This window comes from Tenrec ecaudatus, chromosome 10 (assembly GCF_050624435.1).
Source record: "Tenrec ecaudatus isolate mTenEca1 chromosome 10, mTenEca1.hap1, whole genome shotgun sequence".
Classification (NCBI taxonomy): Eukaryota; Metazoa; Chordata; class Mammalia; order Afrosoricida; family Tenrecidae; genus Tenrec; species Tenrec ecaudatus.
In genome coordinates, this window is record NC_134539.1 from 88,965,725 (window position 1) to 88,983,585 (window position 17,861).

The window sequence follows — 17,861 nt, forward strand, 5'->3', positions numbered from 1 at the left end:
CACCTGGCTCCTCCAACACTGTGCCACTGTGCGTTGCCTCCTTTGCTGGGCACAGAAAGGAAGTCTCTGTGTCTTTTTCTCTCCGTGCTCTCGTGGAGATTCATCTGCGAGGGTGCCTTGTAGTTGTGAGTTGCTCCTCCTCGCTGTGGTCTGCACAGCTCAATTCTCTTTTCTGCAGGTGTGGACCACAGTCTGTCACCCTTTTCAAAGAACACTGCTGCCCACCTTCCTGGGCCTATTTCCTGGTGCCTGCGTGCACACGGTTCCAGGGCGGTGGGGGTGGGGGGTTAAGTTTTAGCGCCTGGGGGTGCACGTGCCAGAACATCCCAAGGTGCTGCCACTTGGCCAGCCTCCCCATCAGCACTTGATGATGGCATTTCAACTTTTTCAAGAAAACACCCCCTGCATCCACTTGAAGGGCCGCAGCTGTATCACCAGCTGATTCCGTAATGAACCGAATATATAGTAACGGAAGGATGCTATGAATTCAGTAGTACATGTTCCTCCTATTACAACTGTGCGTAAGAAACAGAAACAAACAACTGCATCTTTGAAGTCAGTACAGATTCACAGGAAATGGCGCAGTGACGGAGCCTGGGGACGAGCCATCTGTTCGGGCTGCACTGACTCGTCCCCAGCGTGCTTGTTACCGTGGCGTTAGATCCTTTCTGTCCCCTGCCCTGTGCTCACTCTGTACCTTTGCAGGATGATATCATCGATGACGTTGACAGCTTCCTGGCTGCAGCGGAGACCCTGAAGGAAAGGGGGGCATACAAGATCTTCGTGATGGCGACCCATGGCCTTTTATCCTCAGACGCCCCTCGGCTGATCGAGGAATCCGCCATTGATGAGGTACCACCCGTTGCTGACCAGGGCTGCCTGGGCATCCCAGAGGTCTAAAGAGCGGGCACCTGGCGAGGCTTTGAAATGGGGGTCATGTCTGTTGGTTGCCAGACCCCATGTATTGTTTCGCCCATGGTCCAAGTTAAGGAATCCTGCTAAGTTCAGAACTGAACCGTACAGGGCACCCTGCCAGATGCTCTGCATGCGCCGTCACCACCTTCATTGCACAGCCTTGGAGGGTTGAAGCTGTCACCATGGAGGTGAACATATGGTAGCTCAGAGTGGATAGTTACTCAGTCCAACCTGTCGTTCAAGCCTCAGTTTGCCGATGCCCAAGCCCAGCTCTTTGCACACTGCAGGTCCCTGTGGTGGCATTTGGAGAGGAAAGGGGAAGTGCTCTAGTGGCTGGTGGGTTTGAAACACCAACCAGTGGCTTTACCTGCTGTGCCGCGAGGACCCCTCCATGCAGGTCTCCGTCAGTTAATTTCTGCACCTGTTGTTCAGTGCCGTCGGTTACTGTCTTCACATTGCTTGACTGCTCCTACTCTTCATTCTGGTTGTTCTGTTTCCATTTGTCTTTGCTTTAAAGTAATTGGTGATCACTTTGGTCTCGTAGGTGGTTTTTTTTTTAAGGAGCACTGTACTTATCGGTGATGTTCATGATTTTGAGCCAGTGTGTAATTCAACTACAAGATGACCTCAGCTTAGTTTGGGTTCAGGATTTGAAGAATATCTCAGGGCAGTAGTCTGAGAGAGTCCTCTGATTGGGCGGGGGGGGGTGGGGTGTTATTTATTGTTTAGGAGTTGAGGTGCTTTCACACATTTCTCCTATTCTGTGAAGGTCTGTCTCTTGTTACAGTGGCTCTCATGATAATGGTTAGTTGTGGTAGTTAAGGCACGATTTAGTTCTTTTGGGAATGACTTGGACATGAACATAGACAGACAGGAGTGTGTGATTTCCACACTCAACGGGACCAAGCATGACTAGAAAGAAAGAGTGAAGACTCAGAGCGGTGGGATCAGGGTCCCCGAGCTCACCTGTGAATGCAGTGGGAAGACACCTGCCTGAGCCTGTCCACCCCTCGCCAGACAGAGTTCTCACGAGCATGTGTCTGTGTGGGCGGACTGCGGGGAGGTAGAGGTGAGAGCTGGTAACAGGTCCTCGTCAGGCAGAGTGCGATTGGAACAAAGGAGTGTAGGCAGTGGAAGAAGCAGCTATCATTGAATTGCATACAGCAGCTCTTCAGGGTAGAACATTTAGGGCGCTCCATTGTACTTGTGAGTTTGCTGATCCTCCATGGTTACTCAGTTGGATAACCAATGGCTAACCCCAAACTAGTTTGTCCATTCTGTTTAGGAAGCTGAGCTGGTTTTCACATAGACCTACAGACAGCATAGTCACTCGGCAGTTTTTAAAGCTCTAGCCAAATTAGAAATAACGTCTGAGAGGAGGGAGGGAAGATGGAGAGGTGTGGATCTCATCTGTCAAAGCAGGCAGCCCGCAGCTGGAGCGTGGCGGGGCGGGTGAATCAAGAGCCAGAAGGGTTTTGTCCTTACGTGATTGTTGCTATTACTGTTATGTGTTGTCTATTTGGTTCCAACTCATAGCAACCCAGCCCCTCACTGCCTGAAAGCAAACTCGCTGCAATTGAGCCAATGCTGTCCCATCGCGACCCTGTAGGACAGACGAGACTCGGGCTCCGAGACTGTAAATCTTGACAGGAGCAGACAGCCTCATCTTTCTCCTGCTGAGCAGCTGGTGTGTTCAAGCCACTGACCTTGCCACTAGCAGCTCAAATGCCTAACCGATTTCCCCACCCCGGCTCCCTCAACCCCATGTACACAGAATAGAACACTGCCCGGTCCTGCCCCATCCTCACAACGGTTTCATTAGAAGCGGTTAAATGAAGCATCCAGAGTGGGCTTACAGAGACAGACAGGAGACTGGTGGTTGCCAGGAGCTTGGGGGAGGGAACAACCAGGTCTAAGTGCTCATCAGGAAGAGGCTTCCTCCCTTCTTCAAGTAAAGACCTTGTTCTGAAATGGATGTGCTTACGGTGGCACAGCCAGTGCCCTTCCAGCGGACACTTTGTGATACTGTATGACAATCTCAACAAAACTCTTGAAAAGTGGTTAAAATGAATTTGGAAAATTCATTCCCCGGTGGCAGTGCTTAATATGAGGGGACTTCAAAAAGCTTTGGGGGAAAAATGGAGTTAAAAGATAAAAATTTTAAATGTAAACTTTTTCTTGACATGAAAAAAGAAGCCACTGAGTCAAGGTTGACTCATCAACTTCAAAACACTTTGTAAGTTGTGACGCACCGCCATTCAGTTCATCCCTGAAATACTGAGGGTCCCGGGGATTTAGCCGTGTCTTGTTTACACTGCTAACTGAAGGGAAATGAGTGCCCTTCAGGGTTTTTTTAAGCTTAGGAAACAAAATAAGTCCAATGGAGCCAAATAAGGATTGTACAGTCTGCACCTAATGGCTTCCCATTGGATTTCCTGCCAGATTGCACTTGGTTGGTGAGAGGAGTGAGCAGGGGCATCGTTGTGGTGGAGAAACTTCTCTTGTGAAGCTCTTTTATTTGTTTTTAAAACAGTTTTATTAGCACTTCAATTCAATTCAATAATTCCATCCTATCAAGAGCGTTGTGCAGTTGTCACCAGAGTCAATTCTAGAACATATTCTTATTTGTCCTCATTGTTATTCATGTCATTTTTTTCTAATTGTGGCAAAACTGTACACAAGAAAACATGCTCCAATTCCAAAACTTGTACCTGTAAAGTTCAGTGCCATTGATGATACTCTTAGTGTTGTACAACCATGATGGATATCCTACTCCAAATTGTCCCACCACCATTCCCAGCAACCCAGTGCCCCTAGCTTCCTTCACCCATGGTAACCACTGGTCAAGTTCGGTTTCTTTCTTTTCCCCCCAGAAGTGTACTTGATATAGTGTTCACACATCTTACACTCCCATGGTTCGATCGCTTTTAGAGAGTTGTATGTGCATCATCACAATCAGTTCTAGTCTCTCCCCCTCCCCCTTCGGATGTTTTTCTACTAAACCTTTGGATAACTTTCTCAAAACGCTTAAATAGGCAGATGTTACCAATCAGGGGTGGGCGGGGAGCTCAGTGGTGTTGTGGACTGCTAATTGCAAAGGCAGCAGTTGGAAACCACCAGGGCATCCTTGGGCTAGAGATGGAGCTGTCTGTCTCAGAAGCCCTGTCTCAGGAAGGGCTCCTCTGAAGTGGCCTTGACTCGATGGCAGTGAGTTCAGTTTGGTTCTCATTCTCTGGCTCTCCAGAAAGTCAGTAAGCAAAATGCCCCGAGCATCCCAAACACCGTTGCCATGACATTTGCCCTTGACCGGATCACTTCCATCGCTTGGTGGCCGTCACTGGGCCGCGCCTGTCTTCAGGATTGTTCCGGTGAATGCAGGTTTTGTCTCCCATTACCGATCCTTCAAGAAAGCCTTCAGCACCTTAACACCACTGGCTTAAAATTCCATCGAAAGCTCTGCCCTTGTCTTTGCTGCTCCCACTGAGATGTCTGTGGTCACGTCTGTGTTAGCTGCTGTTTTATGGTAATTGTTGGTCTTTTGCAATTAAGAGTTCTGAATGAGATTGAGTTTTTTCCCCTCCCAAATGGATGTCGATAGTCTGTTGCCGTGGGCTTCAGCTTCAGTGTCTCTTTCCTTCTAAAAACGAACTGTCCGTTTATAAGATGAACCTGCCGATTTCTTGGAGGCATTTTGTCCCCACAGACTTTCCGTAAAGCCCCAGTATCACCATTCTTCCGCCCAGGCCTCAGCATAGGTGTGATGTTTATGCTGAAATGTCAGCGGCATCCGTGTTGGTGTGATAGGGGCTCTTGTCAGACTGATGTGTCATTCTTCTCCGTGCCTCAGACGACATCCTGCTCAGACATCTTCGAGCAAGCTGTAAGAGTTTTTCTTAGTACACATTTTCCAGAGCTTTTTGAAGACTCTTGGTATGGTAAGGAAAAACCGGCTCACTGCAAGCCGTGCTGCCCAGACAGGATGCTGTGGGTATGTGCTGCGGCAGTCCGCTTCACCTGGACTTGCCAAAATGATGCCCAGGGTTGTGTAGTCAATTCCCTTGAGTCTGGAAGCAGTGGAACGGTCGCTTTTCTCTTCGCGGACTGTTTTCTTTTCCACAGGTCATGAGACGTACTGAACCCCTTCACGTTTCCAGTATGTATTCGACTGTCAGTTTACATGGATCACATGTCCCACTCTGCCATTGCACTGGGCTAGCTTTCTGTGTTCCTTTACTTACTCCGAGTGATTCTTGATTGCCCATTTTGGTTTTGCAATCTCTTTATTTAATCATTGCAGTGGTATATAATTTACCCATCATACAATTCCATAGTTCAGTCACATTAAGAAGACTTGTACAATCATCTCCACAATGAATTTGAGAACATTTCCTTCACTCTTGTACTCATCATTAGCTCTCCACCTCTCCCCCTACCTCCCCTGCCACACCCCAAACCCAAGCTCAAGTTTAAGCTAGAGCTCGGGTTCACGGACAGGGAGTCAGTGTCCACTCATAGTGACCCCTCGTGGAACCATCCAGCCAGTCACTTTGTCTACAGATTTATCTATCCTGGATTTCACATGCAGAAAAAACATGCAAACCATAACAAATGAAACAAAACCCTAACCACAATACAAAACAAAACAGATAAAGCCTCAATCGAAAAGAAAGCAGAAAATATTAAAAACTAGATCCAATTTAAAAGGGATCAAAAGGGAGCTCAAATGATAAGGTGTTAACTTTTAACCTAACTGTGTCTGCCATCGTCCACTCCAGTGCATTCTGTGTGATAGACAGCCTATTCACATCGCTGGTCCGAGGCAGACCCTGCAAATAGAGCCTGGCCTTCCTCTGGCCTCCACAGCCTCCTGCAGACGAGGTGCTCACCATGCAGCCTCTGATACCAACCCCTCCTGTGGACTTGGACTGGATTACTACGGTCCTTGGATCACACAGGCTGGCTGCTTCTTCCACGTGGGCTTAGTCGACGCCTCCTTTAGACAAGCCTTTACGATCCCAGACACTATGCCTTGTGGTATTTATTTTTAATAAACTCTTGAGCCCTTTTTAGAAGTGGAGAGTATAATAATAAAAAGTTGCTCCTCAAAAAAAAAAAAAAGTTGCTCCTCTTCCTGGTTTTTCTGTTCAGAGGGATATTTTTTAATGTTTTCTCTATGTAGCTTTTGAAATGTCTGTCCTTCGACTTTTATGATTTTTAACAAATCCTAACTTTTTCCCTAACAGCTTATTGATAATATAACTTAGATACTGGGTAATTCATCCATGTAGATTGTATAAATCAATTTTTGGAGTGTTTCAAAGTTACGCAACCACATGACCGTGTGATGCTTTGGTCGTCCCGAACCCAGTAGCAGTCACTCCTCAGCTCTGCCCAGTCTTCCCAGCGGCTGACAACGGTTCGTCTATTTTCTGTCTCTAAGAGTTGCTCATTTTCCATATGTCACATACACGGAGCTGTACGACATGTGGTCTTTCCTTCAGCACAGTTGTTTCCCAATTAATTAAAACTTTAAGAATGCACGTTGTTGTTGAGACTAGAATGTACAGGGCAGCGCGTCACACTAGTGTAATGGTCCCCACCGAGCGATGTTGATGACGCTCTTTGGGGTGTGCAGCCATCCTCAGCCCCGTTTTCTGAGCTGTTCCCCTCTGTGACATCAACTCACGGACCCTCCTGGTTCCACTCTAATCTGTTGTGTTGCTGATGTAGTCATTTTCGTCTCACATGGACAGTTCTTCACAGAGCAGTAACTATTTGTTACTAGCTAAACTAGATTGTAGTTTTGGTTTTAAGATGTCAGAATATCTTCAATTTTGAAGTTCATCTGCAGGCAGTAATTTCAGGAGTCCTTTACAGCTTGCTCACTCCAGGAAGGCTGGCGGCCAGGGGCACTTGACAGTCTCTTCTGCATTTCCTTGCTGTCTCTTCTGGTCTCGTGGCAAAGGAGAGAGCTGTCCGCAGAGGCATTAGCCAGACACTCCATGTCCTCTCCTAGTCCAGACGCTCCTTTTCCCTTCGCATTCTTGCCAAAAAGACGTCATTTGTTCTTTAGGCAGCTACTTGCCAGCGGCCCCGGGAACTACACAACCAACTACAAGGTAGAACAGAAGCCCTAAGTATACCGTTAGGCCAATTAACGGGGGTGTTCCGTGAAACCGTGACCATGAGCCTCCAAACGGAGAGATCAAATTGCAGGAGGATTTCTGTTGTAAGTAGTCAACCTCGGCAGCCACCCTGTTTGGTGGCGGCGCTGTTAGAGTTGTAAACCGATCACACAGCTTTTTGCATGTACACATCTTCCTGACGGCCGTGCCAGAAAGTAGTTGTGCAGCCATACCTTCATCAGTGGGGTATTTCCAACACCGCTCGTGCCCGCTCCCGGTAAGCACGCGTACCGCGCTCTCTACATCTGTGCAGTGGCTTGTTTCTTTGTATACGTGAGGTCCTACGATCGAAACAATTCCGTGGTCTTTATTCATTGCCCATGAGCTTGCTGAAGCCCTCTCACATTGGGCCGTTTGTGCTTGACTGACTTCACTCAGCATAATGCCTTCAGATTTCGTCCACCCCGGAGCACATGTCAAGCCGTCATTGCTAGGCCTCCCACGTCTTGATGATAAAACATACTGTCTCGTTCCAGTGATCAGAACAGCCTGATGGAGGTGTAACAGTAGACATACAAACCAGTGCAGTAGGATGAACACACAGAAAGAACCCCCCCCGCCTTTTTTGGACAAGGGTGCCAAGTCCCTTTAACGGGGAATGAAGAAATAGAAGGTGCTAAGAACACTTGATTTCCACAAATGGAACATGAAGCAGCATCTTCCCTCACAGCGTACACAATATGAATTCTGCTTGGATGCCGACTGAAACCTTAAGTTTCTTAGGTTAAAAACAACAGCCCAGGCAAGGGCTGCCGCTAGCAGATCTACCTGTCCATAAGTGGATTGATTGTCTGATGTAAAAACAAAAGCATGAATAGCAAAAGGAATTAATAGTACGTCATAAAAATAAAAACGTTTGTTCAGCTAGACGTTCCCCAAAAGAGCCTTCATTTCTTCTACTGGCTGGATGGGTGCATGTGTCCGGTTTTGCTTACTCCTTCCTCTGCTGACAGGCACACAGGCACTGTGGCCATGGTGAATCGTGCTGCGGTGAACATGGGCGTGCACGTCTTGTTAAGTCTTTGGGCAATCCACCTGGGAGTGAAAATCCTGGGTCATATGGAAATTCTGCTTTTAGACTTTGAGGAACCAGTGCAGTTTTCTGCAAGAGCCATTCCATTTTGCATCCCCGCCATCAGTGGGCCCGGGTACCGGTTTTCCACATCCTCACCAGCGTTTGTTATTTCCTGTTGTTATTTGTCTTAAGCTTGCCCTCTTCGTGGGAGTGAATGGTCTCTCTAATGATGCTGAGCATCTTTCTATGAGTTTGGTGCCCATTTGAATGTTCCCTTTGGTGAAAATGTATCTTCAGTTTCTTTGCCCATGTTTATGTTTGAGATATTTGTCTCTTTGTTAAGATATCAAAGTTTTTTGTGTTCGTATATTTTGATGATTAGATTCTTATCAGATAATATGGTTTCTGAAGATGTTCTCCCGTTTGTCTTTGCACTTTTTAAATAAAATCTTTTGGTACAAAAGTCTTTGATTTTTATGAGGGTCCACTTATTTTGTCTCTTGTTATTTGTGCTTTTGTTATTACATTAGATCTTTTACTGTTAAAAGCTGGGTCAGATAGCATCGTGTCTACATTTTCTTCAAAGAGATTTCTGGTCTTAGTTTGCAGTTAGGTCCTTAATCCACTTTGGATATTTTTTTGTATGATGTGAGGCATGGATCCTGTTTCATTTTTCTGTGTGTGGAAATCCATTTCCCAGCACCATTCATTTATTCATTCATTCATTTCCCAACACAATTAATTGACGAGACTCTTTCCCCATTGAATAGCCTTGGCATCCTTGTAAAAAATCAGTTGACCCTCTATGTGTGGGGTTCTTTGGGCTTCTCAGTCTGTTTCATAGTCTGTGTGTCTGTTGCTTTCCCGTCCCGGGACTGTGCAGGAAGTATTAGACCTACTTTGATCGTTCCGTATAAAGTTGAGTAATGTGTTTGAGGTTCATACATGGATGAAAAAAAGCTGTACTTTTATTATGAATCGTGTTCAGTGTCCCATTGAAGACTATTTGGGTTGTTGTCATCTTCTGGGTGGTCTGAGTCATGCTGCCATGAACCTTCTTGTACAAGGTTGGGTGTGGACTTTTCATTTCCCTTGGGTGTACGTCCAGGTGTGGAATGCTGGGTCAGATGCTAACAGTCTTTAACTATCTGAGGAACTGCCAAGCAGTTTTCCAAACTAACTGCTCTGTCTGAGGGTTTCGATTTGCCCGGGTTCTCACCAACACTTGTTACTGTCTTTTGACTGTAGCTATCTTACCTAACAACAACGAAAGCCACGGCTGACTTACAGGGACTTTGTAGGACAAAGGAGCTCTGGCTCCCGAGGGTTTCCAAGACTAGAAATCCACGTGGGAACAAGCAGCCTCACCAAGGCATCGCGCACTCTGCCACCAGGGTACCGTGTAGCCATCTTAGTGGGTGCTGCACGGCCAGATGTTACCTGAGCCGCTCAGGCAGCATCACATTGATTGCAACACTGTTGAAGGTGCTGCGCACCCACTGTCCTCCCATCAAGTAGAACCTCCATCAAGTGAAGACTCTGTAGTCTTTCTGAAGCTGTTGGGTTTTTCCCTCTGTATCCACAGGTGGTGGTGACCAACACAATTCCACATGAAATCCAGAAGCTTCAGTGTCCCAAAATTAAAACTGTGGACATCAGCATGATCCTTTCAGAAGCCATCCGCCGGATTCATAATGGAGAATCAATGTCCTACCTTTTCAGAAACATAGGCTTAGATGACTGAACAGCTTCTCTCTGTAGGACTTCCAGGGGCCAAACTGGAACGAACAGACCGGACCGTGGGCTGCGATGGGATATGCTTGGCGCTGCTTATTTCACAAGAGCCAGTCTGTTTTCTCCCCAACCCCCTTTTCTTCTGGTTAATTCCTATGAAGAGAGAGTACTTTGTAATTGGGTTTGGGTCTTTGTGACTTTTTTGGAGCCATTTTTATAAAAGAGAAACTTTATTCTCCCGTTAAATTAAAACCTGGATATTTGTTGTTGTTTTAGTTATTTAAAAAAATAGAATAAAATTTCTAAGCTCACAAACCGCCTTTTTGCAAAGTTGCTTGGGCCCAAGTGTTTGATGTTGATAAAATGAAATTATCTACTGTATATCCAGTAAATGACATTTTTAGAAGTGCTTTTGTAGACAAGCATATGAAATATGTGATCATATTTATTTTCTGCAACAAAAGAAGGAGTAAACTTTGTTGTCTGCATGTGTGTTTCTGCCTTTGTTTTAATGGCTCTTTTATAACTAAAATAAAATGACAGTGAATTAACATTCTTTGGGTATAGGAATGTTCATTGGCTTGCTAAATTTTCTCCTCCGCAACTTTTGGGGACTACCAAAAGATAAAGGTGGGCCTTTACCTTTTAGGGATGAAATATTTCCTGTCTTGACTATTTTTCAAAGGCCCTGAAAGTTCCTAATACATAGTAGTTTGATTGAGGTGGGACAGGAGTTTGAACCTCTAGATGTGAGGCTTGTTGTAGATTGGCAAAACACTGAGCTAGTGTGGGAACTGAACATCTGGGCCTTGGCTTGCTTTTGTCCTGTGCTCTGTGTCCAGAAGTACGGCTATTCTTGAAACATCTTCTGGGGAGGTTACATGTGATCCTTGCATCAGTATCGAGAATCTAAGTATTGCCTATATGTGACGACCTCAGAGTCTGGCAGAGTAGGCTCTGCGCCCCAGGACTTCCGCCCCAGGGCTTCTTCCACTGGTCATGTGGTGACCACCCTGTCCAGTCAGGGAAAAGGTTAAGGATTTCTCACAGAGAAAAAAAACTTCTTTAAATCATAAAGAGCGAACCTTCGCTTTCTTCCTGCCTGTAGGAGATTGGTGATTTTAGAGGTCCGAGGACTCCGCTCCATCCAGTCAAAGTGTTGGGGCTGGCAGGGCTGAGATGTGGAACACCCTCTCTGGGCCCCACCAGTTTCCATTTCACAGGAGACAGTTCAAGATAAGGATTTCCCATCCCCAAGTTTTCAAAATCAGCTCACAATCGAGCCATTGACTTTAAAAACATACCCTGGCTTGTTGAGAACCTGTTTCTGGACGTAGGAACTTTAGATCCCATCAGGTTGCTTAGTAAGCAAGACTGACGGCTTTTGGTGTGCCTTGTGTCAGGGCCAGTTTGTCATTTTTCAGCCACTGCTACATGGAAGGAAGGCTTCGGAAACAAGGCTTCTCCTGCAGCCTGTGCCCTTGGCACCTTCAACAGCCCGGTGACGGAAACTGGAGAAACCTGAGCGGCCACTCACCTCTGATTCAGCTGCTCTGGCCTTTCTTGCTCTCTGCCCCTTTTGATGCCAGGGACATTTTCTGTTCTAGATGACAGTTTTTGAAATTATCCTACAGGTTCCCTTCAAGAGACGAGACAAGCAGTTTCTGAGCAGTCTTGGAGACGCTGGGTGGACTGGTGCAGTGGCTGGTCTTCCCCACCCCGGGTCTAAGGTTGCTGAGTGGAAATGGTGGGGAACTGGCTGGGGGAAGGTGGATTCTGCTGAAGACTCCATTTCTGATAAGGCGGCAGCTTGAGCCCACGCCACAGGAAGATTCCTCTGTGTGCCTGTGACCGGATAGGACATCCGTTATGATGACAGGTCAACTCAAGGGAGTGAAAAAAGACACAGCAAGAGTGTTTGGAAGTGGACTTTGGAAAAGTCAGGGTCCTTCGAATCCATAAGTACTTGAATGTGTGTACCAGACTTGTGCTAGGAGGCTGTGAAGATGAACATGGGAAATAACCCAGAGCAGGGTCACGATATGTCAGTCGCGATCTAGTCGGTCACAAATGTAGTGTGGGGAGATCGCATGGCATTAAAAAAATAGACGTAAGCCTATCATCAATCCCATCACTTAATTGATGTACAGCTCAGCCAATCAGATGCCATCTTAGGTGTCAAACGCATGTGCAAACAACCGCGCTAAGTGCAGCAAAACTGAGACGTTATTGCCAATTTTTAGACCTTTTTTCCCCCCTCTTAAATGTAAGAAAGAGTATTAAAATGAGCGGGGGAACTGGACCAAGTAAGAAGACAAAAACGTATCACTTTCACACGGAATGGGAAATGTTGACACTACAAGCCGACACTCAGCTGAAGTCCAGAGCACACAAACAGTTCTGAAACTTACTCGCAGAGGGGAAGTACCCAAACATGAGAAAATGTGCTACCTCCTTGACTGCCTTATTTGGTTCTACTTATTTATGTGAGTCAGACTTTTCCTACATAAAGATCATTATGTCTGAGTACCGTTCCACCATGACTGACGATCATTTGGAAATATGCTTGAGGCTGGCTGTCAGCAGCTACTGTCCAAACTGCATCCCTAGCTCATTCCATCCAGTGCAAGTCATAGAGGAAACTCAGGTAATGACCAAAAATGTACACCATTTGTTGTGTTGTGCAATATGGACTCGTGGTTATGCAAGGTACATAAACATACATTGTACATATAAAGAATTCTCAATGCATTTATGAATAAATATAAAATAAATGTTTTGCATTTTTGTAGTTGGTAGATCATTTTGACTTGATCATTTCATAAGCTCGCATGCTGAAAAAGGGTGAGCACCCCTGTGCTAGAGTCTAGTGGGGGAGATCACTAGACACCCCGTGAGGACAGAGAAAGGAGCTGTCCTGGACAGGGACCAGGAGAGAAAATAGGTGAGCTTGACTGACCAGACCCGCGGGTCATCAACAAGGTGGATACCTGAAAGAGGGACTGGGAATGAAGATGGGCAAGAGACGTGGAAAATGGAGACAAGACAGGAGTCTGGTCAAGTCTAGTTTATTGAGCTGAGAGCAGAGGCTTAAATAGCCAGCGAGGGGCGGGCACCATTATGTCATATGGAAATAAGGTATAGCTGGGGTAGCCAATAGTCACGCACCTGCCAAATGGCGGGCGATTGTGCTCAAACCAGTCCGCATGCTGAGGTATACCGGGCGCCTGGCGGAAGTGCCCCCAGGTGTGTGTGTTGACCAATGAGAGCAGCGGCTGCTAACAATTGAGCACCAATACTAGCAAAGATTAACTAACTAGTGACCACAGGGGAAACAAGGGCAGGAAGACCACTAGGCCCAATTTATATGACAGAAAACCGAGAGTAAATACATGAAAGTTGTATAAGGCTTTTGATCCAGGGCTGAGGGACATGCAGTTCCCTACACTTGACCTTAAAGAAAGTGATTCTATTTGAACTCTTCTTCCCTGCCTAGCATGTGTAGTTAGGTTAAAATGTAAATCTTACCATTTGATCTTCCTCTTGACCCATTTTAAATGTGTCCTACTTTTTAATATTTTCTGCTTTTTTAATTGAGGTTTTTCTGTGTTTTACTTTGTTACTGATGTTAGGTGTTGTTTGTTTGTTTGGTATGTTTTTCTGCATATGCAATCAAAACAAAACACAACCAGAAGCAAAAACAAATCCTACGTAGAGAGGAGATCTAATTTTCAGGGTTATTACAATATTCAAAATGTTCTTATTCAGCAACAATTATAAGACATGCAAATAAAGACATGGTCCATTCATGGGGTTGGGGAAATAACAGAAACGATGCCTAGGAAGCCACATTAAAATTACTAGTTGAAGACTTTAAACCAATGGTCCCATAAAGAATTATAGCCTTAAACCCTACCAAATAAAGTAGATCATTATGAATTGGATTTTGTGGTGTTTTTTATTTTAGTACTAACTATGCTCAAGAGACAGAGATGGACAGAGAGCTGAAGGAAAAGTCTAACCATGTGGAGAATGTCAATACAGAGATAGAAATTATATAAAGGAACCAATTGAAATTCTGCAATTAAAAAGTACAGCAATAAAAAAATGAACAGAGATTGAGGGGCACAAGCAAATTTAAGCAGTCAAGAGCAAGAACTTGGAGATAGGCAAGTGAAGTCTGAGGAGGTAAAAGAAAGAGCAGCTCAAGAGACCTGCGGGACAAATGGAACAACATCTGTATAAGAGGCATCCCAGAGGGCAAGCAGAAAGAGAAGGAGAGGAAGACTAACCAGAGAAGTAATTGTTGAAAACTTCACAAATTTAATAAAACATACAAATGTACCATCTAAAAACTCAACAAACTTCAAGCCAGATAAAAATTTAAAGACCCACTCCAAGACACATGATAATTGTGTTAGTCTGGGTAGACTGAAGAAACAAATCCATGGACAGACGTGTATAAGGAAGAGTTTTATATACAAGAGGAAATGAACATTGAGAAAACATCCCAACCCAGTCCAGTCCAAGACTTTAAGTCCAATATTAGTCCATAAGTCCAATACCAATCTAGGAAGTCCTGTTCATACTCATGTAACATGCAACAGAACCAAATGCAGGACAATCACAAGCCAGTGGGTAGAAAGTCTTTGGGTCCAGTGGCGTCGTAAGCATCTCAGTGCTGGCAGGGGTCTCCACGTGGCTTCTCTAGCTTCCGAGGTCTGGTTGCATCCATGTGGCTTGTCTTCTGCAATGTCTTCCAGGTAGGAGCAGAGAGAGAGAGAGAGAGAGAGAGAGAGAGAGAGAGAGAGAGAGAGAGAGGTGTCTTCCACCTCCAAGGAGGAAGTACCAGATTTCCCAGAATTCTCAGGAGAAGGCCATGCACACATAGAAGTCTCATTGGCTATCTCCAGATTGACAGCCTGGACTCCACCCCTACCCTCTTAATCCTTAACTGGACACCAGATTAGGTGACTACCACAATAATCAATCAAATCATCAAGAGAAAATCTTAAAAGAAGCAAGAAATAAGTGACTCACAACATATGAGGAACCCTCTGAGCCTAGCAGCCAATTCCTTGTCAGAAATCATGGAGGCCAAAAGGCAGTAAGAAAAAGGAAAACAAGACAAAACAATAAAAGGAAAACAAAAATTCTGTATCCAGAAAAATTGAAAAAAAAATTAAGAAGAAACCAAAACATCCCCAGAAAAACAAAACCCAAGGGAATTTCTCATTAGTTCACATGCCTACAAAAATAATAAAGGGTCAAATGGCTAGACTGGTGAATTCGACCAAATATTTAAGGGATAATTAATATAAGTCCTTTCAAATTCCCCCTCCCCACCCCCAAATAGAGCAGGTCCTGGTTTTCATTTTATGTAACTAGCATTCTTTCAGATCCAAGCCAAAGACACCGCAAGAAAACAAACAGATGAAACGTCACTTAAGAATATGACGCACAAACCTTCAGCAAATATAACCAACATCATCTTAAATTGGCTATACATCATAATCAAATAGCACTTATTCCAATAATGGTGATTCAACATAAGATCAGTATATGACATGAATTAAAAAAAACAAAAACAAATAAAAACTGCAACAAAAATATGATGATCTCAATGCAGGAACAGTATTTGGCAAAAGACTACAGTTTCATGATTTGTGTTTAGCAATTCTACTTAATTGAAAATATTTATACAAAACGTAACATCATGCTCAATGGTACAAGACTGAAAACATCTTCACTAGACACAAAAGTGCCCGCTTTGCCACTATGTTTCAATATGGTACAAGTTCTAGCCAGAGCAATTAGGCAAGAAAAGGAAACAAGGTATCGTTTAACTAATTTATTTGACTAAAAACATCTTTAAAATTTGAATCAGGTAAAAGTTTATAGAACAGATAATCAGTTTTACATGAACAATTCATACACATTTTGTGTCAGTTCATCGATTGTCATCCCTCCAGATATCAGCACTTGCCCCGTGTCTTCTCTTCCCTTCTTTCCCAGCCCGGAGTCTTATTTGCCCTTGGGTAAAATGTAACAGCCAGGGTGGAACACAATGTGAAAAGCTAAAACATGAGAGGCCTTCAGGGCCGCCCCCGATCCCAGTTGCGTTGACCTCCTCCCTAATAGGATGTACTATTAGGAGTGGCTGCCCAGACCACAAGGGAGCAAGCTAAGAGGGAGGGAAGGAGGGAGGGAGGGAGGGAGGGAGAGAGAGAGAGAGAGAGAGAGAGAGAGAGAGAGAGAGAGAGAGAGAGAGAGAGAGAGAGAGAGAGAACCACATCCTGACCCACCAAGCCTGGAGGACAACATTCCTGCTCAGAACAGCCAATGCACACAGAGGACCGTAGGGCCAGCCCCATCATGAGACATGACATCCCTCACTGACCCACAGTGCTATGGGGTGGGGAGGGGGACAGCACTGGAGACAGTGTGGGAATCACACCCATTCAGAACCTCCCTCACCAGGGCAAGGCACGAAGGGATCACAACAGAGCTACAGTGGGAGCAAAGCAACGAAGTCCCTGAGGAATTCTGAAAATAGACTTCTGACTTGGGGGACAGGGCTTGGCACCTCATCAGACCCAACTGGAAAACATTCATAAGGGTCAGCAGACAAATCTGGACCTATGTATAGACTTTATTTATTTTTAATTTTCACTGTCTTATTTATCTATATAAGATAGGCAGGATTAACAATCCTGAAAAGAAAACAACAGACTGACAGTTGTGGGGGGGTGGGGTATAAGATAGGGGGGATGAACCCAACATGGGAGAGGAGGAGGCGGGAGAAAGTGGTGGGGGGAGCCAACAAACTCAGGGATAGGGAACAACAAGGAATCTAAAATCAATGGCGAGGAGGGTGTAGAATGCCTAGTAGGGGTTGATGAACTTCAATGTAGCCAAGAGGAATTACTGAGAGTCAAATGAAGGTCAGAAATGATTATGGGGAAAATTAAAACAAGTCCATGAGCGCCAAAATATGACCTTGCACACCTGAATTTCAAGAACAGATTTGATGCATTAAACATTAAAGACAGTAGACCTGATGAGCTATGAGATGACATCAAGAATATCATACACATACTTACCTGGCAGGGGAGATACCATGATCACGAAGGTGGTTTTCCCAGGGAGAGGGCTTATCCATTACACTCCGGATATGCTGACCCTGCGAATTCCCCAAATGTGGGAAACTCAACTGCATAATTTGTGATAGTTGGGGACTGGGTTCACGCTCTCCCCTGTATGTAGAGGAAAAAAAAGAATATCATACATGACAAAAGCAAGAGATCATTAAAAAGACAGGAAATAAAGTAAAAATCAAGGTGGTTGCCACAAGGGGTTCTGAAACTTGAGTGGCCAAGGCAAGTGGAAGAAATGAGGAAGTTAAAGAACTGAATAAGAAATGTCAAAGGGCAACTCAAGAAGGCAAAGCAAAATATTACACACATATGTGCACAGACCTAGAGTTAGAAAACCAAAGAGGATGCTCAGCATCTCTTAAACCGAAAGAACTCAAGAAAAACTTCAAGCCCAGCATTGTAATATTGAAAGAGTCCATGAGATAGAAAGAAAGAAAGAAGAGCTACCAGTGGAGCACACGTGTGACCCGTCTGAAGTGACAGAAGCAGCAAAGAGGCACCAGAAGTCAAAGCATAGAGACCACGAGGGAGAGAACAGAGGCTGCTCTGAGACCACTAGACAGAATGATTAAAGCTGAGTGCCTTTGGGGCAGGATGCTGGCTTACAGGGTGGGATGCCCTTGGGGGTAAAGAGCTCTGTAACACTCGCCCGAGCAAGGTAGAAGTCCAGGGGTAGAGCCTTCCTGAGCAGAAGCACTGCTGTGGACAATGAGGACTACACCCTGAAGGTTTTCTGTTCTTCATTCGATATAATAACCTCCCACCCAAAGTATGAGCATTGGTTGTGAGTTCTGTAGGGTCATTGCCATGGTTTATCAAATGCAGCAGAGGGGGAGATGGTCATGGCAGGGGTAG

General features: G+C 45.1%; 1 protein-coding gene and 1 non-coding gene across 4 annotated transcripts in view; both read left to right on the plus strand.

The window, feature by feature from the left end:
• Positions 1-10,378, plus strand: part of PRPSAP2 (phosphoribosyl pyrophosphate synthetase associated protein 2) — a 44,843-nt gene extending 34,465 nt beyond the window's left edge. For 2 of the 3 annotated variants that reach the window (XM_075560981.1, XM_075560982.1), the window contains exons 11-12: positions 706-852; positions 9,701-10,377. In XM_075560981.1, coding sequence (XP_075417096.1) covers positions 706-852; positions 9,701-9,859 — 306 coding nt within the window. In that variant the 3' untranslated portion in view covers positions 9,860-10,377. Of the gene's footprint in view, positions 1-705; positions 853-9,700 lie in introns of all 3 variants that reach the window. The other variant, XM_075560983.1, reaches the window with a different exon arrangement.
• A 6,566-nt stretch (positions 10,379-16,944) lies between these two features.
• Positions 16,945-17,108, plus strand: LOC142460267 (U1 spliceosomal RNA). Its single transcript, XR_012786511.1, has one exon. It is a non-coding gene; the product is annotated as a U1 spliceosomal RNA (small nuclear RNA).
• Positions 17,109-17,861: the final 753 nt, after the last annotated feature.